The sequence below is a fragment of the Mirounga leonina genome, unplaced genomic scaffold (assembly GCF_011800145.1).
Source record: "Mirounga leonina isolate KUSES-001 unplaced genomic scaffold, KU_Mleo_1.0 Mir_53, whole genome shotgun sequence".
Classification (NCBI taxonomy): Eukaryota; Metazoa; Chordata; class Mammalia; order Carnivora; family Phocidae; genus Mirounga; species Mirounga leonina.
This window is the reverse complement of record NW_023270807.1, coordinates 85,893,065-85,919,431: the sequence shown is the minus strand read 5'-3', so window position 1 is coordinate 85,919,431 and position 26,367 is coordinate 85,893,065. Positions and strand designations below refer to the sequence as shown.

Below are 26,367 nucleotides of genomic sequence, written 5' to 3'. Positions count from 1 at the left end.
TAGTTTTTATGCATATTGTATATGGTGTGAGTTACAAGTCAAGACTCTGTTTTGGGGTTTGTTTTTTGTTTGTCCTATTATTGTTATTTTTGTATATGGATGTCCAATTGTTCTGGTACCATTTTTTTTAAAAAAAACAAACAAAAAAAACCCCTTTATCAAAAATCCATTTTCCAGTGTATGCATATGGGTCTATTTCTGGACTCTCCATTCTACTCCATTGTTTAATGTATCTATCCTTTTGTCAATACCACACATTTTTGATAACTTTACTTTATAATAAGTCTTGAAATCAGGCAATGTCAGTCCCCAAACTCTGTTCTTATTTTTCAAAATTATTTCAGCTAATCTAGGTCCTCTGCCTTTCCTTGTAATTTTAGAATCATCTTGATGATTTCTTCAAAAAGTCCTGCTGGAATTTGAATAGGATTACAATGAGTCTTTATTAATTTTGCTTTTAACTTCAAATACTTCAGCTGTGTCAGCAAATCCAAGTCCAGTGGCACTGCAGATAAGCTTCAGACACCGAAGAATACAACGGATCTTAAGTAAGTGCTAATCAGAGAAAGATATTAAACTACCTACCGATGATCCTACACATCCTAGGAATGTAGGAAATGTTCACTGGCTAGATCTCCTGATGACTCACAAAGATGAAGGAGCTACACAGTCTCTCAAGCTTAAGGGAAATGCGATCAGTTACACCCAAAGAAGATAATCTTACTACAGCTTTTCCATATTGTCATGATCTTTACAAAAGAAATGATTAGTCAGGCAAAAGGTCCACTGAACTTTTTATATCCATATTCATGTATATATATATATATATATATATACACACACACACACACACACACATATATACTGCTTTTTGAAATTAAAATCTCTCAACCATCCACATCTAAAAGAAGGGTTTTCTGCTCTCAACCAACCATATCTAAAAGAAGGGTTTTCTGAAACGCCAGAAGAAAAGCCTCATCTCATACAGTGGTACTGGCACAGATTAAACATCAGCATAATTAGATAAGAACTTTCAACCTTGTTTCCAAAATATCCTTTTTCGCCATCCATTAGACCCAGCAAAACATAAAAGTATTTCACCTGGATGAAGATCTGTACCTGGTTGGCTAGTCAGTCCCGGGAGAGATTCCTGCAACTGATAGGTTGAGGTCGAGGATGATGTGCCATCAGCCGCCGTGTTATTTGATGTCATATATGCTCCATACGTGGATGCTGAGTAATACTGGGCATACTGGTTTTGGCCAAAGGCTGTGTAGGATGGGTAATCCTGAAATAATAATTGAGACATATGTGTGCTTGAAGGAGAAATTACTTCTGGTATGCTCCTAAGAAAAGCAATCACTATGGTAACGGAAAGATTAGTATCTGGCTCCATTTGTTTTTGGAGTCCACAGTTTTGAGGTGATCCTAGTGAGTGCACACAGTTACGAACTATCCTGCTGGCTTCGCCAACCAGGTCCAGCACATAATTCTCAAACTGCCTAAAGGCTGCATATGCCTCACTTGACCATGATTACTTATTTGGGGATGCACATCATAAGGTCTTACGCACTGGGAGAGAAGAGAGGGTAAGCACCAGTTCTTACACATCTTCTAATATCACCAGCAAGGAGATGATATGCCTACCCCTTCTCAGTTTCCATATGGACCTCAGTTGGCGTTTATGTGATTTCTGTTACCCTTCTACATTACTCTTGATAATTATGCATGAAATAAAGAGTAAATAAAAGAAAATGAATAAGAGGCTTTTTTTTTTTTTGAGAGTTTTTTTACCCAGCCTTTTATAGGCTATGTGTCATCTAAGGGCTTGACTTAAAGTCTCTAGTGAGGTTTTCAAATACTGAGTTTGCCTCATTTGCTAGAGAAAAAAAAAGAAAGTATTGGATCAACTCCTCTGACCTGCCCTTTTTTAAAAATTTCTAAGAACCTTAAAGTGATCTAAGTAATCCTTCAAAATCCTTTTACATATTAAGATAACAAATAAGAATTTGTTGCAATAATTGGTGTTTAATGTATCTAGCATGTTTTAGCTCAAATTGTTATCAGTGATGACAAATCCTTGGTCAGGATTAAGATTCCCTGATACATATTCCTAAGGAAACAAAGATCCACATTTGAGGTGGTTTCCAAAAAAGGAAGTTCTTTATATAAGTAAATATGTGTATAAGCAAATATGTGTATTAACAGAAAGGATTAAGTACAGATGACTCTTGACCAACATGGGTTTGAATTGTATGGGTCCACTGATAACGTGGATTTTTTTTCAATAAATATAGAACAGTACTATAAATGTATTTTCTCTTCCTTATGATTTTCTTAATAACATTTTCTTTTTTTCTAGCTAACCTTATTGTAAGAATACAATATATAATACATATAACATAAAGTTTGTGTTGATTGGCTGTTTATGTTATCAGTAAGGCTTCCTGTCAACAGTGGGCTATTTTAGTTAAGTTTTGGAGGAGTCAAAGGTTACACATGGGTTTTTGACTTTGTGGGGGGCTGGTGCCCCAACCCCTGTATTGTCTGGTCCAACTCTAGTATGGCAGGAAACTAAAATTCTATTTGTCTGTTAATTTCAGGATCTGATGTTCCCCATCACCACCCGTAAGCTAAGGAAAAAAACCTCTCAACAATACTTGGACAAAATTCTTAGCAACGTATCTTTCTCAGAGTAAAACAATTACACAGTACTTACTTGGTGTCAGGCAGTCTTCTAAGGCTTTAGGTGGATTTACCCATTTAATCCCCACACCCGCCTATGCGGTATTATTACCCCATTTCACATTGAGGGGGATGGAGGCACAATGTGGTTAAGTGATCTATCTGCTTGAAGTCAGACAGCTAGCAAGTTTCAGAGCTGGAACTGGAACCCAGAGAAGCTGACTCCAACATCTGTGTGCTGAAGTTCTCCCTGAGGCTGCTAATGTCCTTATGGGAAGATGAAGTGACTTAGAGGAAAGGTACAGACTGCTAGCTATTGGTGACTAAAACATCTTTTTGTACTCAGACTTATCTCAGAGATCTCCCCTTCTCTTCATCCCACTACTGCCACCCTGGTCCAAGCTACCTTCACTTCCTGTTGGAGCCAATGGACTGGTTTTCCAATTTGTTTCATTTCTAGGTTTAGTTTTCTCCCAAGTGCCTAAAGCCAGAGTAATCTTTTCAAAACATAAACTGTATGATGTTATTCTCCTGTTCGAAATCCTTCCCACTGGGCTTGGAATAAAACTGAAATCCCTCACAGAGGGATACACATACAGAGCCCTACATACAAACACAGAGAGCCAGGGCCCTGCCTGTCTTCATAAATATGCTTCTCCATCTGCCCTCATGCACAAACTAAACCCTCCCCTTCTTTGAATTCACTGGCACACCAAGGATTTCACCTCTCAGAGGTTTAGTACCTGCTACTTTCTATGCCCGAAACACCCTGGCCCTTCTTCTTCACCGGAGTCTTAGAAGACTTGTCTCGAATGTCATTTCCACAGACAAGCCTTCCACAAGATCTTCCTTACTCAAAATTAGATTTCTATTAATATTTTAATAGGACTCTGTTCTGACTCCTCATGCTTTCCAATTCTATATTTACTTATGTGTTTATTGGTTTATTGTCCTATCCACTCCTGTCCCCATTTACATGTCTCCAGCATACAGACCAGTTCCTAAGACTTGATAACTACTCAATAAGTATTAACTAAAATAATAGACTGGTATTCCAACCATGGTCCAAAATATAGGTTATGTGTTTAAATGTTCAGATAGTACTGGATCTGTTTTATGCCATAAATCTTTCTTCTCCTTTATGAATCTTTCTTTAAATCCTCCCAAGTAGAACAGAGTAGTCTTTCCTTTATGCTACCTACCACTCTGCCTAGTATATATTTCTATTATTATATTCATTATATCCTACCCTCTTTTCATATTATTTTCTTATCTGTTTCTTTAGGATTGCTTCCTTCTAGACAGCAGAGAACAATGACATTATTTTTGAATCTTCAATGTCTAGTCAAAAGTCTAATGGATAGTTAAGTGCTCAGTAAATGTTTCCTAAATCAATAAAAAATAAGTAAAATGAAGCTACATGGATTATCAAAAATTCTCAATATTTTTAAATATAAAATAGGCATACCCAGCTTTAATGTTTAATATTAAGAAAACATTGTTCTAACCAATGCCAAATGACACAGTTTAATTCTATCAAAAATATTATTTTTCCACACTATTTAATAATCACAATTTCTTTTTTTTACTTTTGTTGCATTAATAAGCATTAAGAAGGCAATTAATATAATTCCTTCAGTAAATCCAAAGAGCACACTTGTGTGATAACTTAGATTTTAGAATATATAAAAGTCCAACAACTATGTTAAAGTAAAATAGTGTACTGTCCACTAAGGAAATCAACTACCCTTCTATCTCAACTACTCTGAACATGACTGAGAACTAGGGAATAAGGACAAAAGATTCTGAAGTGTCAGTATATTCACTCATCAGAAACATTCACTCTTGCTCCACACATAATTCGAACAAACTAGAATTTAGAACTCACAAAAATACTAAGAAAACATAATTAGGAGGAGGACTAAGGACTGTTAGAGGCAAGCACAGTGACAAACAAAAATTACAGCTGTCAGGAAAGTAGGAATCAAACATTTATCAAAATGAACCACAGGACTAGAAGAAAAAAAATCCAAGAGGCATTTGGTTTAGTAACAAATATTCTGGACTAAAATTGTCATAACCTAATTATTGGTTGTAGTTCAATCTCTTAACATTCATAATATCTTGTCAAAAAAATAAAATTATGTTTAGTACAGTTTAAAATAATAGGAAAATATGCAATACATTTTGTAGTTCTATGCCAAATGATTAAAATGATCATGGCTTAAAAATGTAAAGGGCAAACTTTCAGCAACCAGAAAACCTAAAATACCCAGAATAACACAGATCCCAAGAATTCTGGAAAGCTACTTTTTACCACCTTGAAATGCCATCTTAATTTTAAATAAAGAAACCTTTTTCTAGGAGAATATGCACTTATATGACAACCTGAAACTATTCTTCAAAGATGTGAAACAGATACAAAAAGCCTAAATACAAAAAAGCTACTATACCTGTTGTGAACCACTAAAATTCGTTGAATTGGAGACTGAATTATTTGCATAAATAGTAGATGATGGCGCAAAACTAGAACCTAGAAATAAAGAACAAATTGCATTTAAAAAGTATTTCTTTGCAAAATAATAACATTTCACTTTGCAGAATCCAACGAAAGAAATATATTTTTAATTTTGTTAAGGCAACAAAACGTGAAATTTGAAGTTGAAAGATTTATAAGGAAAAATGTGCTTAGCTCTATCCCTCTTGTGAGAACAGTTAAAGTCTTTGCTATAGATGTCTGTTGGACTAAACAGGAGCACATGGGAACAGTCTTAAGGACAGCAGCTAACCTTTAAAGGTTAAATGTCTAAAAGAGCAGAGGTTTTCAAAGAATAAAATGTGATGCAGACAGAGTACTCCTAGGAAGCTACTGGAACTTTCAAATGGTCATACCAATTGCATATGCACACAGAAACCATTTGAGTTAAAATGTGGATGGGTTTAGCTTAGGAAACAGAGAACCAACTTAGAATTGATGCTTACAGCACCCTGTCTTTTCTTTCCTCCTATGTCCTTTCCTTAGGTCCAAGAGAGATGTGAAGTGGGGCTCAGACTCAAGGAAGAGCTGTTCACACTACAGTCACCTAGGGTTTGAGAGCCTTCTAAAATTTGACTACACAGTTAGAAATTTAATTATCTTTTAAATTCAAATTTTAAATTATTTTTTAAATTAAAAACAAGTGAAATATCAATTTAAAGATTAGTTTTTTAAAACATACATTCTACAGAATGGACTTATGAGGAAGTAAAATGAAAGACTATTGACACAGCTGATTATTTGTTTTATCAATGTGTTCTGAATTGCAACGGTATTATGTAATTAACGCAAACTGACCTGGCCCAGAATATCCAACAAGTATTTGGGGGAATAAATGAAAATACATTCATGGTTGCTTTCATACTCCTAACTGAAGCTGTGTGGCTCACTGTGGCTTTCCCATTTATGCAACTATATTTCTACCTACAGTTTAGGTAAAAAGAGACCTGCCATTTCAGCCAAAAAGGTCTAGGTAATTATTTCATTTTAGTCGATGGACTAAAATTTCAACACCAGTTGATTAAAAAAGTATGTTCATGTAACCCCTAATTTATGACTAACAATACAGATAAAATGACAGAAACAAGCTTTTAATGTATTTACTATATCACTAAAATTCTGCAACTACTACATAATGATCAGATGTAGAAGCAAAATTAAATACTCAGATACGGAGGATTTTTGCAGGGGGAGGTACAAATTACATAAATATTTCTAGTAAGAAATAGAGTATTAAGAGAGGAGGGGTATTTGAGGAATGAACAGAAAATCCAAAACAGTTCAATGGTAAATAGGACTTAGAAAGGTACTAATTCAATTTTAAATATAATCAAAGCAACATTACATACTTAAGGAATACAGACAAGAAAATACTGGGACTTTTTATGAATCTTTGAACCTCACTTAAGGAGATGCCCTACGTGTGACTGATGTGGCCCAGAGGTTACTCTGCTTGGACCTAATGTCCTGCCAATTATATACAACCTCAACTTAAGTACTGAAATTCGGTATGGGTCATGTTTCCTGATGTATATTCAATTCTTTTCACCATGTTTTTTTTTTCCCCCTAGTTATTTGTCTTTCCTGATGTGAAGAGCAGTAGCAATTAAAACCATTTTCATGAAGGCATATTCCTACTCTGAAGCCAAGGAGTCTCATCCAGAGAATTCCTCCTCACGTAACACGCTTCCTGTGTGGTGGCTTACCTGGCATCTGGTAAGAATAAGGCGTCTGGCCTGGCTGTGGGGTAGAAAACCCCGGGCTGTAACTGAGGCACCCACTCTGTAACGGGGACTGAGTCTGTGAAAGTCCGCTCTCTGTCTTGATGCCCGGCAACATCACGCCCAGATCTGTTTCGGAAACACACGTGCAGACCCTTGCATTAGTAAAATGACCCTGCTCCTGAGTTGTAACTTATGCTAGAATATCTAAGCACTAGGCAGCGGGATTACCCGCTCATAAGCAAAGGAGCAGAGAGAAGACGTGAGATACCGTATGTGGGCAGGCTGTAGGGCTGTCCTGTCTGTGAGTAGGCTGTGTAGACGGCTGGCTGCTGCATCCCCGAATACTGAGTCTGGCCTGCGTAGGCAGACATTGTTTGAGCTGCTGGTGTAGAAAGAATGTGTGGATAGGGCCTAAATATCAGAAAAATAGCATTACTGTGGCAACAAAGACTGCACATTATTTCAGACAGCTTAGATTCAGTGAAACCTTATAATAGCCAGGAAGTAATCCTCTTCTTTATCCACAATACAATTCTAACAATAGGGAAAGGACAAGAGTCCAAACGTCCGAGCTACCGATCAGTCTAGTGACTTAGGACAAATGGTTTACACTCCCTAAAGACTTACACCTCACCTGTAAAATGAGAAATTTGGATCAGATATTGTATCTAAAGTCTCTTCCAAGTCTACAGTACTTGTTTACCTCTGAAATAGTATTCTAATTGATGTGCAGGGCAGGGAAGGGGGGCCCAGACCAGTTAGCATGCTCATGAGCATAGTCGCAGTCACTACGAGTGACCTACTGCTCTATAGCGGATACAAGAGTCATGAAAAGCCCTACCAAGGACTCTCTACCAAGAACGGGACATTTAAAAAAAGAAAAGAAAGGAAAAAGGTAGGCAGCTGCTTCCTGAACAGAAATGGAATGCCACTCCCTTTATCATGCCACATTTTACAGAATGTTCCTGAATGGGTGGGTATCCAAACACCAGTCTGTACTTAAGCGTAGAGACTGTAGCTGGTTGCAGAGATTAACATTTAAATGTGTGTGAATCATCGCTCCAAAATCTTATTAACACATCTGGCTGATTGTAACCAAATTCAGACATGTACCTAATATTGTTAAATTTGGAATTTCTACCCCTGTCTTCAATAAGTTGATTTCATTTGTTATAAAAACAACAGAGCACATTATTCAAAAATATGTTTCTGAGAACTTGAAATCCAATGAAAATAATGGAATATGGAACAAATTATGAAGGGTTAACGTTTGAATAAAATATAACCTTTTTAGATTTTCTTTAAGCTAGTCAGCATTTTTGACTTTCCATTAAGAAATCAGTGTTTTCTGGTTTGAGCTTGATGCTTTCCTCAAGGTATCCAAAGATCCAGAATTAACGGAATTGTCTGGACAAACATGAGTATATCTCTACTTCTAGATTTGTAAAGGACATTTATCCGTATGTCTAATCCACCCAACTGATTTATACAAGCATTCATCTATTCAACTATCTATAACACACTTATATACGTAAAGGTATCCCAATATGAAGTTATGTTGTGTGAATACAGATTAATAAAGATAATCCTGGAAAATTATTCTAACAAATCTGAAAGAATCTACTGAGCACTTACTTGGAAGGATAGAGCTGTGGGGAATATTGATGCGCTGATCTGGGGCTGTAGCCACTACTTGTTATTACTGTAAAACACAAAAACCAGTGCAAAAAATAGTTGCTTCATGAGTAAGTTTCACTAGAATGACAAAACCAGTTTGAAGAAATTATCATGTTGAAGAGATGTCCCCAATAATTCACTTATTTTCTAAACAGAAAAAATTCATTTTCTAAACAGAAACAGATGCCTAAATTTTCTTCTAATTGAACTGCTTCAAGTTTGCTCTAAGAGCATAAAATGAAATCTTCCAGCATAAAATGAAATCTTCTCACAAATCCTTTCTCTCTGTCTTTCTTTTGCTTTCTCACATCAATAGCATATTCTTATGTATGATGAAGTGTGAATAAACATCTTTGATTACAGATCATTAAGATTTCTTTCATGACAAAGTAAATTTTCAAAATTTTCAGACCTTATGTTTTATGTTTTAAATTCCAAATATGACAGCAACATATTGCTCTTCTTCCATATTTATTCTACTAAAAATACAATAAAAATTCAGGAAAAATGTGAAGTTCCAGCTTCACTTTGAAATTGTAAAATGCTATCATTTTATATTGCCTCGAAGTTTACCAATCAGATGACGGTTAAGAATGCAGAGTCCAAAATGTCTGAGTACTAACTGGAATATGCATAGAAATCGTGACGGATAAGGCACCACGTCTTAAGAAACATAATTGCATAATGCAGCAGTAATCATATTTACAAATATATTTTGAACTATCAGAGAAAGCTCTTTTTTGAGAAGAACTTAAAGGTGAAAGCCAGGTCCTATTAACATTTTGTCCTACCATGCAGCCCCAAACTGGAATACATTCAGAAGTTTGGAAGTTTCTCTTTCCCTTCACCATCTGCCTTGACTAAGACAGATGTATTGCAAATATATGGACTCCAAAGTATTGAGGCAGTCCCTTCAGAGCCAATCCATACTGGGCAGGCACACAGAGTGTCTTTATTAAGCCATCTGCTGTTCATTCACTTTTCAAAAAGATTAAAGTAGTACACAATGCAGTGCTGGAATTAGTTTAGTCTAATCAATCATAGTTATACTTCAAAGTACTAGGTCCTTCCTAAGTTGTTCATAATAATTCTGGAGCTAAACTTTTAGAGTTATAAAAGTGACAAATAGGTTTAGGTTGTTAACTATTTTATGAAATATGATATATTTCTATATCCAAATGCTATTAAGTACCTTTGTGATCTGTCATTTCATAAACACATAGAATTTAATGTATTTAAAATTCTATTTTGGCCTGTAGGCTCTGAGCATGGACAGTATATTACAGTTTTCATAGCAATAGGTGCAGAAGTTTGTTTTCAAGGATATTATGAATCAATTTTGAAAATCACTGAATATGACGAGAGGTGTCATGTTCTAAATATTTTAATCAAGCAAAATTTAAGTGAATTTGCTATATAAATTTGAAAATCAATTGACCAATGAACCATTAATTTTCTACTGATTTATTAAAGGCTTAATGTTCAAAACTTGTTTCAAATCACTTCAGTGAGAACACTCTTTTTCTACCACACCATAGGCACTAAGTGTACATTACATAATAGCAATAATGTTATTCCCCAGGAAATTCAGTCTGGTTCATTAACTCACAATAGTGAATACTCTTTTTAGCAAAAATATAGTTAAATGAGGCATAACTTCATGTGTTTTTGTCTCTTATTTACAAAATGTCACTTTGGCACACTCAAGACTTTATAGTAATCAGGTCTTCTCAAGATTGCAAATCACAAAGCTTTTCCAAAGAGACATCAAGTAATGAAAAGAACCATCCACCACAGCAGCTTTTATAAAAAAAAAAAACCAAAAACCAAAAAAAAAAAAAAAAAAAAACAGGCCAAAGAGCAAAATTATTTCAGAAAAAAGCCCCATATACCTGAATGGAAATCTGAATATATAGGATTTTCCTCCTGCTAATGAATGAATCTAGGAAACATTAAAATAATGTACCCATAACAGTATCAAGGCTTAACATTTAAAATTTCTATTACTATCTGTATGTTCACTTTCTAAATAGAATGCAAAACCTCTGGCTCAGAAAACTAAGATGTTCACACAAAACTTGCTTCTAAACTAAAATGTATATTTATTCTAACTCATGAATCTGCAGATAACCGAAAACAACAAAATTTGACTAAAGTGGGTTGAGATTATGCTGACCAGAGTAAAGTCTGTTCCTACACAGGGCAGCCTAATCTCCAGTATGGTTTCTGGGCTACCATGTACAGATTTCAGAGATTTTCCTTTCATTCCCCATTGTCATTTCAGTAAACAAGAGATATTACCCCAAAGCACTCAACTTATTATATTCCATCATCTCTACAAATAAAAGTAAGCAAACTGCTTGTTTTTAAAAGGTCCTGAAAATTAATTACAACAAATTTCTATACAATATTACCAGATTCTCAGAGCATCATGCAAACAATTTTAAGGTTTTATTCTAATTACTGTGTCACCTTAGATCAGAGACTCTCAATGGGGTAGGCGATGGGAAGTGAGGGAGCTGGGCAGGTAGGAATTTTGCCTGTGAGGGGACATTTAAAATGTCTGGAGACATTTTGGGTTGTCATAACTGGGGAGTGCTACGGTCATTCTGGGATAGACAGTGGGGATGCTGCTAAACCTCTTCTAACACAGAGGACAGATCCTCCCCTACAAACAAAAAAAGAAAAAAAGTTAGCCAAATTTTTAATAGTGCTGCTGTTGGGAATCCCTGACTTAGAACACTGTTGTCCAGAAAAACCTGTCCAACAACCTTCCGTGGAGCTGGAAATGTTCTGTAGCTGAGTTGTTCAACACCGTAGCCACGGGAAGACCACAGGCAGCTCTTAAACACTTGAAATGTGACTGTTGTGACTAGAAAAAACATTTTTCCTTTTACCAAATTTTAAGATAACTGAGACTTAAATAGCCCCCTATGGCTAGTGACTATGGGACAGTGCATCCCTAGATAATTCGTAAAAGAAAACTGGGCAACTATTTGTAAAGATAATGTGAGTGAATTTTAGACAGGATGGCAGCTCACAGCTATTTCTTTTTCCATTCTTATATTTTCCAATGGGGTAGTACAGAAGGGACTCCCAGACTGATCAGAACACTGCTCTGCACTCATTCATACCAGTGAGCAGCTGTGAGGCCTGGACCCTATGGCCTTCACACCTTTAACTTATCTGCACCTCTGTATTCTTGCCTATAAATCAGATCAGAGACCTCTGAAATTCCTCGTGCGGCTAACATTCTACAATGTTGTCGTTTAGCTATCAGTGAACTTGTGGGATGGTATTTAAGTATGCCAACAGTTACTTAGTAATTTCACTTATTTCCCTAAAAATGTGTTCCCATGCACACACTCTGCAGAAAGTTTACCAGAGTTATGGTAGGTGAACAATAAAGACTGCTAGAGTAAGTTGCTACCTATTTAGCTCCTGGGAGGCAAGTGAATTGCTAGAAAGCCTATGGATTAGCGCATGTGAGTCTCAATGCAGAGTGTAAGAATTATTACCTTCCTGTCTGAAATACTAATATTTATGTGAATACACAGCAACTGCTCCCAATCAGTGTGAACTAATGAGAGGGGCTCCTGTGTATCTATAAAAATGCAATGTATGCTACCAGGATGCTATACTCAAGGACATGCCTCCACTCTTCATACCTGAAGCATACCCACATACAACCTCCGTATGTGAGAATATGGATAAAACGTTACGCTTGTATTAAGGTAGACCGAAAGAACCATGATGTAATTATCACAGAAACTTCTCTAGGTTTACTGTTCATCTTTGTGCTATTCAAATTCCTTCTCAGGTTAAAAAAAAAAAAAAAAAAAAATCCTTTCACCAGATAACAAACTAAACAAAATATTGTAGCTTAAAATCTTGAACGAAGTCAACTTAATGCGTGTCCTTTGTGCCCACCTGGGAGTTATCAGGTATTTATATTTAAAAGGACTGCTGTTTAAAGACACGCTATTGTTCTCTTTGAAGCACTGGGTGAAAGTAGTGCTCTCAGGCTGGGTTCTAATGCAACCAGCATGTGTCCTCCCAAAGCCCATTAACCTTTAATACTTGTCACTCAGCTGCTTACACAGGAGGATTTTTTTTAAACCCAGAGAGGAAACAAGGTTATTTAGAAGGAATCAAATGGATAGTTTTACATCTCGAATGTTGGGAGAGAAGGGAGTTTTTTATGCCATTTAAATGGACAAGTCAAGGGAACAAAGCCAACGATTACAACCTAATTATTAAATTAAACACTCTATAAAATAACTCCAAAGGAAGCCAGCCCTGCTTCTTCCTAACAAGAAAGTCAGAGGACTGTTTTGCTGTCAACTGAAAAATCCAGCAAAACGATTCCAAGTATAATTTTTTAAAAGTATATACTTTTATGACAATTAGTTCTCCAAAAACTAAATCTAACGCTAAATCAATAAAAACCCGCATTCTCAAAACTCCGCTGTTTATTCACCAGGAAGATGGTGAGCACCCCAATGTGTACGTAGCGACGCGTGAGCTTAAGGCTTTACCTGACCCAGTAAAAGTGTCAAGGGTTCCATCTCCAGTGGTGGTTGCTGCTTCGCTGCTGTTCAAAGGCTCTGTTTTGACTGCAAGGAGAGACACTATGTAGAAGAATAAGTACAGGTGAGTTTTATTTCTAAAGTTTTATCAAAGACGCTGATTGTTCCACTAGTGGCTTTTCCAACTACCATGGGCATGCAAAAGAGAAAACTTGAGAAGTCGATGAGGAAAGTTTTGTTAATTTAGCTTCTAGAAAGTGGACATGCATTTGCAGAGGATTCAGTATAAAAATCCTCTGACTAAGCTAGTTCTCTCAGATCTGGGTTTTAAAGGCAGTCAACCTTATAAAGGGAAGCAGGAGTACACATACTTGCATTTGTAACTCACCTAAGCACCCTCTGACATTAGAGTCAAAAGACAGAAAAAAGGAATCACAGTCGGTCTTCAGCCCATTTAATCCAAATCATAACAAAGAGATTTACTAGCTTGTATTTTATTCTTCCCAAGGAGACATTAAAAAAAAAAAAAGATTGATTGCCTAAGAGCACAATGGAGGCATATGGAAATACAGAGACCACGGGCCTGTTCCTGAGATGGGTGAAAAATGAGGCACTCTAAATAAATTTCTGCTCTTAAATACACTAAACAGTCATAAGATGTTGGGGTTTTTAGTTTAATGGTAAAACAATTTTTAATGCATTACAGAGATAAGCAGAGAGAAAGAGATCATTTCTACAGCAGTGAGTACATCTTCTGAAAACTCTTCAAAATGTTATTATTACTCTGAAGTAGTCTATTTTGCCAAAATCCTCACTTGGGAACGATGTGAGCAGGCACACCTCATCATTGTTATTAGATGCAGTGAGTGGGGGAGGGGGGCCGTGAAAAAGCCTCGACCTGTTTTTGTCACACCATATTTTCCCTTTGTGGGCAAAGCTCTGCTACATACATCACAGAAGCAAGGAGATCAACTAAATTATTTTCTACTTAACACCTCTTATGTTTCCTGGTCATAAAACGGAATGATACAGTTAAATAACTCAGAAGCAAGCAGAAAACTATAAAGAAGAAAGCTGAAGACTAGCCAACCATGAGCAAACATGGCAAAAAGAACAGTGGGGTCAGAGTGTCCCCATCAACCAAGCAAGTCAGCAATGTTACTCTGTTAGAAAGGCAATTAACTGATGGAGAAACATGCAGTAATGATTATGCTCTCTTTCCACAGAAACAGAATTGACTGGACTCCCCCCCAACCCTCAGTGAGCCCTGGAGTTAAGTTAGCATCCATGACTGAATAATGTCATGAAGATTTGCCCAAAGATTCAGAGGAGAACTGTAAAGTTTGGAAAGCAGAAGTGAAGAAATTTGGATTACTTATCCTAGCAAAAGGGAAGTTTGAGGTTACCCTATTTTTCAATAGCAACAATAATCTGAGGACTAGGGTTTAGTTATTTGTATAATGATAAATAATGAATTGGTGGTTAAAACTTTATGGTAGTAAAATTTACATAGTAGTCCGTTTATAGTTATACCTGACTACTAATTATATTTCCCACTACAAAATTATTTACTAATGGGGCACCTGGGTGGCTCAGTGAGTTAAGCGTCTGCCTTCGGCTCAGGTCATGATCCCGGGGTCCTGGGATGGAGCCCCACATCGGGCTCCCTGCTCGGTGGGGAGCCTGCTTCTCCCTCTCCCACTCCCCCTACTTGTGTTCCCTCTCTCACTGTCTCTCTCTGTCAAATAAATAAATAAAATCTTAAAAAAAATTATTTACTACTACAAAACTATTTATCAAGAGCTCATTTCTCCCTCATGACAATCATATGAGGTAGATAATATTATCATCTTAATTCTTCAGATAACAAACCTGAAGCACAAAGTAGCTAAATAACTTGCCTACAGTCACATAGCTAGTAAGAACTAGAATTTGAGACCAGGTGGTGTGGTTTCAGAATCTAAATTCTAAACCATACTGCCTCTCAGGAAGCACTAACTAAAAAAGAATTCCTTTTATCTGTATGAAGATGATCCAGAGTGTGACCTAGGTGGATGTAAAGCTCTCTTTCTGATGTAATGCCCACATTCGACTTCTGACAAAAAAGCACAGCCGAAAGCCTTCAGCAACACTAATACAAGGGACAGTCTCTTGAAACTTCCAAATTCTAATGCTGGGTACTTTCCTATTTACCTGTGTTTAAATCTATAAGCAATTGTAAAATAGATGTAAAAAAATTACGTATTTTACTTGTGAATTGAGGAGAAAGGAGCAGAACGAGAGCTGGGTCTAAAAAACTAGTCTAGAAGCCAGACATGAGGATTAGTTCTGTTACTCTGGATCCCAGCTTTGTATTGATGTTGATTATAATCGCCTCAATTTGAAAGTTTCAGGTGGTCAAAAAGAGAAGGAAATAAAGGGAGACAAAGAGTTGTGGTTGCATTCACCATCCTGGAAACATCTCTCATTAAAACTTTAAAGATCTGAATTTAGTCAAAGACAAAGAAGTTCCATTTTACCGAGAAAAGGCATTCGTAGAAAGTATATGAAGAGAAGCATAAATGTCAAGATGTGTTCAGTGTACTAACATGCATGGATTTTAAAGTACTAACTCAACAAATGGATTTGGAGAAAAACTGCACATTAATGCTAATTTATTTCTCATATGCAGTTAAGAACAAAAAGGAAAAGAGGGAAATTTGATTATGTTGCTACGAAAAGCAAATTATTCTCACATTAGGTGGACATCAACAAACATCTCTTGGCTCCAAGTAAAATGCAAAGTTAATTTGGTTTGATTTTGTAAAGAAAAAAAAATAACATTAGGTAATAAAAAATAATTTGTTCTTCCAGGGGCAGAAAACTAAGAGGACATTCCATATATGATTCCATATATGATTAGTTAATTAAAAAGACAGAATACAAATAAGTATCCTAATATTTATAAAACAGGTAACTAGTAAAATGGAAACACTATCTTAATTACAAAGCTTGAAAAATGCAAGTCATTTTCAATAAAGGTTCAAACATATTTAAAATGTATACCATTTTCTTTTGTCTTGGTTTTGTTTCTGCACTTTCAATTAAATATACCATATACTTTATTAGTGGCAGGAAACTTTGTTTTTAGTTAAATATGTGCAAGGCATTACTGGAAAGATATTCATCAATGAAAGATCTTACTATTTTCTAAAACTTATAAAAATCCTCATTCCAAATGATCATCAGTGTAATTCATTGTCATGTTCAAATGTAACTTTTTCTCACTGTATTTCACTTTTCTTAAATTAACACAGGTTCAACAGGGTTTTTAACTTATTAGGACAATCTCCACAATCATTACATGCTATAAAATGGAAAGGACAATCTTCTAGAAGTGATAAACATAATATTTTTCAAAAAAATGAAACTTATAAATGTTTTGATTTCAAAAGTAACAAGCATATTTTAATGTCCTAAGTTAAAGAGTATTGTGGTTTTACTCTTCTCTATGTTCAAAATAAGTAATTCGGCATTCAGGGTTAATTCAGTAATTCAGGGTTTCTCTAAAGGATGACAAACTATATACAGCACTCTGTACAGAACTTATTATTCAAGAAATACTTGTATTGTCAACCCCCCCCCACTAGTTACATATTTGCAATTTGGATCTTTTTCATAGAGCCAAACTTAAAAAAAAAAACTCAAAATATTTTTAATATATTGATTGTAATATGTTGGTATAATTGGATTTTATTTTTCACCTTTAAAGATAATTGCTATCTATGGACTAAACCAAAACTGTATGTGATTATTGTCGGCTGTCAGCTGTGCCTCGGCCTTCATCCCTACCCTCCTGCACATATTTTCAAAGCAAATTTAATCTTGTCTGTTCAGATTATCTTTGGAACTCAAGTACAACATTAATGTTTATTAAATATTTGTGAAGAAAGTCTGTTTATTATAATAATCCAAAGTTCATGTTCGTTAGTTGCGATAGCAGATTTAATCCTTGAAGGAGAAGGTGACCCAAGTAATTTACATTTTACATTTCATCTTCCAAAATCTGTGCTTAAACTGGTGTACACTTAAAAGACATATATATGTTAATTCTAAATATACTTCTTTCTGAACCACAAAATCACCCATAGCTCCTTCTAACAGCATAAGTTCTACAAAGAATTTCAGGAGGAGTTAGATTAGGAAGGTTACAATTTATAACACTGCAGGGGACACACAGTATTGCCTACCAATTTTAATAATTAGTATAGTCTATGATTTATGTTTGTCTAAATCAATATATTCACTCTAAAATCTATGAGCACCAAGTGTCTTTCACTCCTAAATATCCAGAAAGTAATTTCGTAAAATAATTTGATAAAACAATTTATGGTTTTCATTAAAAAGAAATCTAAAAAGAAATAGAGCCACGATAGTAGGTGGTTCTACTTCACAAACACATAACATTTGGAAATAAACCCCTTGCCTAAGTCAATCATCTGTATAATAAATATAATAAAAATTCTGGAAGATTCTTTTCTATGATATATAGATTTTAAGTAGAGAAAATGTTATAAATCTGATCAGAATGTCTGATTTAGGTTCCCCCAAACCTTCTCTTTAAAGCATTTTCTTAATCTCCATGTAGAATCAAATATTCCTTCCCTCTGCTATGCACCCACCTTGAACACATTATGCACTCATTACTTTCTTGTCTGTTTCCCTCTGCTGGACTTTTGGTCCCTTGATGGCCAGTATCATATTCTATAGGTCAATGGGTTCCTATTTCCTAGCACAGAGCCTGGCATATAACAGGAACTTGATACATTTTAATTGAGAAAGTGAAAATCTACTTTTAGATCCTATCCTAAGCAATTCCAACAGATGTCTTTCTGTAAAGTACAGCTAATCATGAATCTTGACACCATTAAGCAAATAAAAATCTTACCTATTTCTGTAAGTAACTTTTTATATGATTGGCATGCATTTACGTGCATAAATATGCATATACATGAAGTATACAGAGCATAAAGATGGCTTTATATCGGGGGTCAGCGAACTATATCCTACATGCCAAATCTTCCCCATGGCCTGTTTCTGTATAGCCTGTGAGTTATGAATGGCTTTTAAATTTTTTGATAGTTGAAGAATATTAAAAGACGAATATTTGTGACATGTGAAAATTTTCTTTAATTCAAATTTCAGTGTTCACAGATCAAATTTTATTTGAACACAGCCAAGGTCATTGTCTATGGCTGCTTTTGTGGAACAACAGCAGAGCTAAATAGCTAAAACAGAGACCACATAACCTGCAAAGCCGAAAATATTTACCATCTGACCCTTTACAGAAAAAATTTGTTAACCACTGATCTACATGCTAGGGTATGATTGCATTTATTCCGCTTTTATTGACAGTTCTACATTTTAATAATTTTACAAGCAACAAAAATTTGAAAGGAAAATTAGTTTCCAATATAAATCTGCAGATGTAATTATATAATTAGGACTAAGGTGCTGAAACACTTTAAATCAATTCAAGGAATAATGTAATATATTTAAAGAGTATCAATGTAGTATGGTAGGATATTAAGGTGACACTATCAACTTATTCATATTAGTAAAAACTATATAATTAAAGTCCTTCTGAAAATCTCAAAGTTAATGGAAAGATTTTCAAAAGCCACTAAATTAGCTTTTGCTTTTTCCTTTTTTTATAATAATTTTATAAAGTGATCCAATTCCCACAATAAAACCCAATATTAAAAATAAAACAGTTTAGGGGCACCTGGGTGGCTCAGTCGTTAGGGGTCTGCCTTTGGCTCAGGTCATGATCCCAGCATCCTGGGATCCAGCCCCACATCAGGCTCCCTGCTCTGCAGGAAAGCCTCCAAGACTACATCGTTAATAATCAAAGTATACCTAACATTTTATTATTAAAAGCTTGCCTTCTTTGGCCAGTTTACACATTCTAAATGCTGAAAATATACTATATGACCAAACATTGGAGAGTCTTTTAACATAATGCATGTTTTCATTTTCCTTAAAAACTACTGCCTAGTTATTACTGAATTATTAATTAAAGAAAGGGAAATATACTGTTTTTTACTGGCAAACAATTTGTATTCTTATCTAATTTAAGACAAAAGCTTTGGCATGGAAATATTATCCTCCTTCTATAGAAAGAGATTAAGGCTCAGAGAGGTTAAGTAACTTGTCCAAGGTGACACAGCTAGTAAGTGTGTTCCTTCTGACACACAATTCCTGTTCTTCCCGCATGGCCACGTAACTATTAACATTAATGCTAAGAATTAGGAAAATCTGAGGCTTAATATTTAGAAAAATGTTTCTTGGGGCGCCTGGGTGGCTCAGTCATTAAGCATCTGCCTTCAGCTCAGGTCATGATCCCAAGGTCCTGGGATGGAGCCCCGCATCGGGCTCCTGCTTGGCGGGAAGCCTGCTTCTCCCTCTCCCTCTCCCACTCCCCCTGCTTGTGTTCCCTCTCTCGCTGTGTCTCTCTCTGTCAAATAAATAAATAAAATCTTTAAAAAAAAAAAGACTCCAAAAAAAAAAATGTTTCTGGTTGAGATTAGATCTAAATTATTAAATACTGATTGTACATATGTAAAGTTGCCCATGTTACATGAATATTTGAGAAGAGAACAATAGCCAGTGAGCTAAAAATGTTTTTTACAAATGAAATGTTTAAAAAATAAATAAAAACTAGAATATTTTATGATGTGATGACTATGAAATTTAAATACTAGGATCCATAAATAAGGTTTTATTGGAACCTGATGAATCTCATCCATTTATGCATTGCCTATGCCTGTTTTTGAGTTATTGGTGACATAGCTGAGTAGATGAGACAGACATGGTATGCTCTATAAAGGCTAAAATATTTATTATCTGGCCCTTTATAGAAAAAGACCCTGAGTTAGAATTAAGAGAAACTAAATTCTTGCAACATATTTTAAGTATAAAATGTATATTTTAAGTGTGGAATTGAAAAACATTTTGAGCTAAAATTATAGAAAAACATAAATAATGTGTATAATGGAGTATTCTTCATTCACTGGCCATATATTTTAATTTAATTAAATACAGCAAGATCCAGCCAAACTGCCTATCCTAACCGTTCTCTTATAATGCACATTTCCAACAGGTAAGGATGTCTTCTTATTAATCTTAAAATTGGGTGATTTCATGTTAGTGTTACAGTTTTGCTTTTATTTTTTGATTTTGATAATATATTAACTTTTGATTTAGAAAAAAAATTTTTATGGGGCACCTGGGTGGCTCATTTGGTTGAGTGTCCGGCTTTTGGTTTAGGCCCAGGTCACGATCTCAGGGTCCTGGGATTGAGTCCCACGTCCGGCTCCATGCTTAACGGGGAGTCTTCTTGAGGATTCTTTCTCTCCCTCTCCTTTTGCCCCTCCCCAGCCTCTCTCTCTCTCTAATAAATAAATAACTCTTTTAAAAAAAAAGAAGGTTTGTTTATACTTTTATATATTTTGTGTATATGAATGTAGTAATTATAGTTCAAAGTATTTTAAGGATTAATATTGATTTATAATTTTAAATGTATAGCTTTCACACTGATAATTCTTTAAATGATGGAATTTTAAATGTTTATGTTATACTTTAGACACTTTAACTGGATTATTTATTGAAGTCCATAAAATCACAAATATCTTCTTGCCATGTTAAGAATTTAAATTAAGACAGTCTGTAGGTTATGGAGATGACTGAGTCTGTATGTATGTACAATCTGCTTCACCTGCTCTTATTGATAGGACTGCTGTGCTGAATTAGCCACTTAGATGATATGTAGTTAGAAAGACAATAGCTGCATCTGTTGGTGTGACATTATAAAAAAATGTAAGAAAAAAACAGTACTGGTCTAAGGAATCTCAGATTAGAATAGTAGTTGGTAAGAAAAAAAACATAGTCAACTGTTATCTATAAACAACAAAAAGTCATGTTTATTTCTCCTTTTTCTTTACAAGTACTTAACACAGGAAGTGCAAACAGAAATAGCAACAGAAAGCAAACCAGAAGGGCAATACCACACACCCAAACGCATGCAGTGTACCATCATCTCTCATACTTGTTGCGGAAGAGGGGGTGTTGCAACTCAGCAACCAGTCTGCAGTGTTTAAAACAGTCATGTTGTCCCCTGAGAACAGGAACAGTATAAGGGTTCATTGTCCGAATGCCTGCTCAGTGTACATGAATAGTCTTCAATGCTTGCACTGGTTCCTGACCTTTTAGCCAAAATCGTAACTGCAATGTATGACTTTTATACTTTATCAGGTCTGTTTTAGTTCAGTTAAATACATACACATGATGATTAGTGAACTCCAAGGTTTGATTCCAGAGTTTTTAAAAATCTTATTATATGTACCCAAGTTAAGGTTTAAATATAAATGTTCTTACACCAGAAATCATCATTAAACAATCTTATAAATTTGCAATCCTATAATTAATTAGCTAAAATTATAGATGCAAGTTTAGAGACAAATAAACATTATAAACAAGGAAATGTTAATCTACAATGGGTTTGGTGTAAAACACTATTAAATACAGGCAAATTGCAATGCACACAACTTTACAAAAAAATTTTAGACTGCACAGTTATTTTAAATTAAATGGGAAGAGGTGTATCAATTTCATAAATACTGAAAATTTAAAAGAAAATATGATGTGGCAAATGCTGTTATCTAATAATATAATTAGTTTATAAATTAAAACTAATTTCATATAATTTTTCTCTTATTGACTAAAACAGATCTATAAAACTTCAAAATGATGGAGAATAACTTAAAAAGTAGCTTACACATAATGTGTATATATTTGACATCTCTCTACATATTCTGATGTAAAAATTGACCATATATTTTGATGGCTGAGCGCTTTTTATAAAATTAGTAGGGCAGGATATCTGAAATAACTGTTATTATGCTGTGGCATAATTATAGGCTAATCAAATGAGAAAGTATCTGAAAAAAATTTAATTCCCAATTTAAATACATCAGGTATTAATCTCTTTGAAAAGAAAGTGCAGCAGACATAAATATTTTTCTATTCTCAAACCTCTTTTAAGAAAAAAAAGAAAAATTTGGGATAGCCTTTCTCCTGCAATTCAAAATAAAACCAAAAACTAGTATACTAGTATAATTTCTTTTCTGTCTCTCTCTCTCTCTCTCTCTCACAAGATCAGAGTGCAGATCTTTTTGGCCACATTTTCTACTTTTTTTTTTTTTTTTTTTGGAATACTTACAAGGGCAAATACAAAAAGGGAGCTTTGCTAAAAGCCTTCAAAGTGTTGTTCAGGGATATCTATTCTTTCTGAAATTTTCCAGCTACAGAGGAGGTGCAAAAGTTTCAAGAAAATCAACAGAATAACAGACAGTCTATTGGCCATATATTCCCCGGATATAATGCTGATTATGTTATTACTGATAAGGATTTATTTATTAGCAGATCCGTAGCATGTGAAATTATAGCAAACATTGAAATGTGCTTCTGGGTGTCTCTGGGGTGGTACACTTACCTCCTGTGCCATTTGTGGTGACAGATGTGCTGCTGAGATTAGCCTTCTCCAGTTTGGAGCTACCAGGAGTATCACCACTTCCAACAAGAGGATGAGGACTTGCGAGGTCCTGCATTTCCATAGACCTGATAGAGCAGGAAGCAGCAGAGCAAAAGCTGAAATCTCAGCAATGACTTCTTAATAAACTACATATATTATTCTACTGAGCACACATGTGATCTCACAGTAAGAACTGAGACTAATAGCTAAGACTTCTTTGTTAACCAGCTGAACATGACGGTCCATTAAAAATTAGTAAATAAATAAAGCTTCCACGGTAGTCTAGCCTCATAATATATTTGTAATCCTACAACTATTCTGTATAATAAAGTACAGAAGAAAGACTCTGTCATCTTAGCTGTTTAAGTTGATAGGCATTCCTTCCCTCCTACACTGACCATCTCAGTTATAAACATGTAGAAAAGTTGGAAATATTCAACTCCTAAAATGTGATGTGTTCAGCCACCAGTGACAAAGAAATCAATAGCTAGAAATAAAGTATAAACTCAAAGTCAGAACAGAAACTTCTAGCTGACCTTGTGGATCCAGGGCTGAAAACTGAGCTGAAGGACTGAGGGCTAGAGTTGTTACACCTTTAGTATCTACTTAGGAATAGACAGGCTGACTTAAGTCTGTTTCAGGGAATGTGCTGGAATTGAGCCCCTAAATAAAACCGAGACTCTTGAAAGGCTGACGCTCTTTGGAAACAGAAACTAAAAAAGCAGGATTTCACAGTAGTCCAAAGAAGGCATACATGCTTCAATGAAAGAAGAGAAACACAAGAGATCAACAAAAATCAAGAGAGCTTATCACCAACAAGCTACCCTGTAAAAATACTGAAGGAAGACCTTCTGTTCAAAGGAAGGATACCAGATAAAAACCCAGAGCTACAGGGAGGAATGAAGAGTGACAGAAATGTAAATGTATAGATAAATACAAAGGTTATCTTTTGTTTTTCTTTTAATTCCTGAAAGACAGCCAACTGAAGCCAAAAAAGAAAAAAAGTGATCTATAATATGGTATAGGAGTAAAATATATGTCAGTAGCACAAAGAGAGTGGGACAAAATTATATTCTTTTAAGGTTCTTTCATTTGACATGAGGTGTTATGATATGGAAAATGTTATGATATGACTTGGAAAAGACATTTAGGATACATCAAGTAGCACCTAACATTAAATATTAATAAGAAAAAATATTAACAGATATATATAACAAAAATTCAATGGAAAAATTAAAATAAAACATTTAAAAAATTTGATTAACCGCAAAGACCAGGAAAAGAGAAAGGAAGAAAGAACGTATGTGAAAAATAGAAAACACGTAGCAAGATAGCACACTCAAACCTAACCATATCAATGATTACGCTAAATATCAATGAACTAAACACTCCAATGAAGAGCCAAAGATTGTCAGATTGGATTAAACAACCACAGCCCAACTATTAGGGATCTACAAGAAAAGTATTTTAAATACAGACACACTGTGATACTATGGTATATTGCCCAGAAGAATTCATTCCTATAGCTGCTATAGTGTTGTTACCAACTGACAGTTCTCAACTAAATTCCTCTCCAAGACTTGCCCTCAAATAAAGAGTCATTTTGACCTAAACCACACCCTTTCTGGGGTAGCCCTCATCTACTAACTGACCATGAAGGGGTATAAAGGTATTACCCTCACCCTGAAAGTCACTTGATTCTAGAGTCACCATAAGATCAGCTGAGACCTTTGTTGCAGTTGCACTGATGATCAAAATCTCTCAGTCTAATCATGCTTCCATCATTCCACCAAAAATAATACCACTGAAAGCACACTCCAATAAACTCCTGGCACATAAATCTCCATGTTAGAGTCTGCTTTCTGGGAACTTGAGCAGTGATAAGGCACAACTAGGTTCAGAGTAAAGAATGGAAAACAATGTAACATGTAAATAATAAACATAAGATAAATGTTTGGGCTATCATAATATCACAAAATGGTCCTCAAAATGAAGAGTATTACCAGATACAAAGAGATGAATTAAGAAAATGAAAGAAATGAAAAATTCCTCACAACCCTAGATGTGCATGTACCTACTAGCCCGAGCTTCAAAATATATAAAGCAAAAACTAACAGAATTAAGGGAAGAAACTGATTAGCAGTCCATGGTCATACTTGGAGCTTTTACAACATTCCTTCCCCAATAACCAATTGCAAAAGTAGACACTGTCACCAACATGCTGTAGTTGACAGTTATAGTATACTAATACCCAATAATTATAGAATACACATTATTTTCAAGTGCACATGGAACGTCTACCAGGATGACTGTCAGGTTGGGCATAAAATAAGTATCATTAGATTTTAAACTAAACCTTACAGAGTATAGTATCTGGCCATAATTAATTAAATTAGAAAGCAATGGTAGTACAATACATGAAATAATCATTAAAACTTGAAAATTAAACACCACAATTCTAAGTAACCTATGAGTCAAAGAAGAAATCACCAATGAATTTAGAAAATGCTTAGGACAAAATACTAATGAAAACACATCAAATCACCCCACATGTAGTCAACTGATCTTTGACAAAGTAGCAAAGACAATACAGTGGAGCAAATGCAGTTTCTCTAACAAACAGTGCTGGAAAAACTAGACATCCACAAACACACAAAAAATGAGTCTAGACACAGACCCTATACCCTTCACAAAAACTAATTCAAAACTGACCATAGACCAACATATAAAATGCAAAGTTATAAGTTTTGAATACAACACCAAAGATAGAATCCATGAAAAATAAATACTGGTAAGCTGAGCTTCATTAAAATTAAAAACTTCTCTTCAAAAGTCAATGTCAAGAGCATTCAAAGACAAACCACAGACTGGAAGAAAATATCTGCAACAGACACATCTGATAAAGGACTGTTATCCAAAATATATAAAGAACTCTTAAAACTCAACAATAAGAGAAAAACAACCTGCTTAAAAAAGGGACAAACACTTCAACGAACACCTCACCAAAGAAGAGATATAGATGGCAAATAAGCATATAAAAAGATAGTCCACATCACATGTTATCAAGGAAATGCAAGTCAAAACAATAAAATAACACTTCACTATTTACTAGAATGACCAAAGTCTGGAATACTGACAACATCAAATTCTGGCAAGGATATGGAGCAACAGGAACTCCCATACATTGCTGGTGGGAATGCAAAATGGTATAGTCACTTTGGAAGACAGTTTGGCAGTTGCTTATAAAACTAAACATACTCTTACCATATGATCCAGCAGTCACGCTCCTTGATATTTATGTAAAGGAGTTGAAAATATATGTCCACACAAAAATCTGCACACAGATGTGTAGAGTAGCTTCATTCATAATTGCCAAAACTTGGAAGCAACCAAGATGTTTTTCACTAGGTGAATGGATAAATTCTAATATAGAGAGTCAATGGGCCATTATTCAGTGTTAAAAGGAAACAAGTTTTCCAGCCATGAAAAGACATGAAGGAATCTTCACTGCATATTACTAAGTGAATAGCCAATCTGAAAAGCCATACATACACTATGATTCCAATTATATGATATTCTAGAAAAACAAAACTACCTTGCTGGCATAGAGATGAGGGAGGGATAAATAGGAGTACAGAAAATTTT

General features: G+C 35.1%; 1 protein-coding gene across 12 annotated transcripts in view; it reads right to left on the bottom strand.

The window, feature by feature from the left end:
- EYA4 (EYA transcriptional coactivator and phosphatase 4) overlaps positions 1–26,367 on the bottom strand; it is a 264,919-nt gene that overhangs the window by 44,060 nt on the left and 194,492 nt on the right. For 4 of the 12 annotated variants that reach the window (XM_034990685.1, XM_034990687.1, XM_034990686.1 and 1 more), the window contains 8 exons: positions 22,684–22,808; positions 21,238–21,306; positions 13,161–13,253; positions 8,581–8,647; positions 7,214–7,356; positions 6,928–7,071; positions 5,139–5,218; positions 1,102–1,288 (listed from right to left, as the gene is read on the bottom strand). In XM_034990685.1, coding sequence (XP_034846576.1) covers positions 1,102–1,288; positions 5,139–5,218; positions 6,928–7,071; positions 7,214–7,356; positions 8,581–8,647; positions 13,161–13,253; positions 21,238–21,306; positions 22,684–22,808 — 908 coding nt within the window. Of the gene's footprint in view, positions 1–1,101; positions 1,289–5,138; positions 5,219–6,927; positions 7,072–7,213; positions 7,357–8,580; positions 8,648–13,160; positions 13,254–21,237; positions 21,307–22,683; positions 22,809–26,367 lie in introns of those variants that run through there. The other 8 variants (XM_034990693.1, XM_034990690.1, XM_034990697.1 and 5 more) reach the window with 6 other exon arrangements.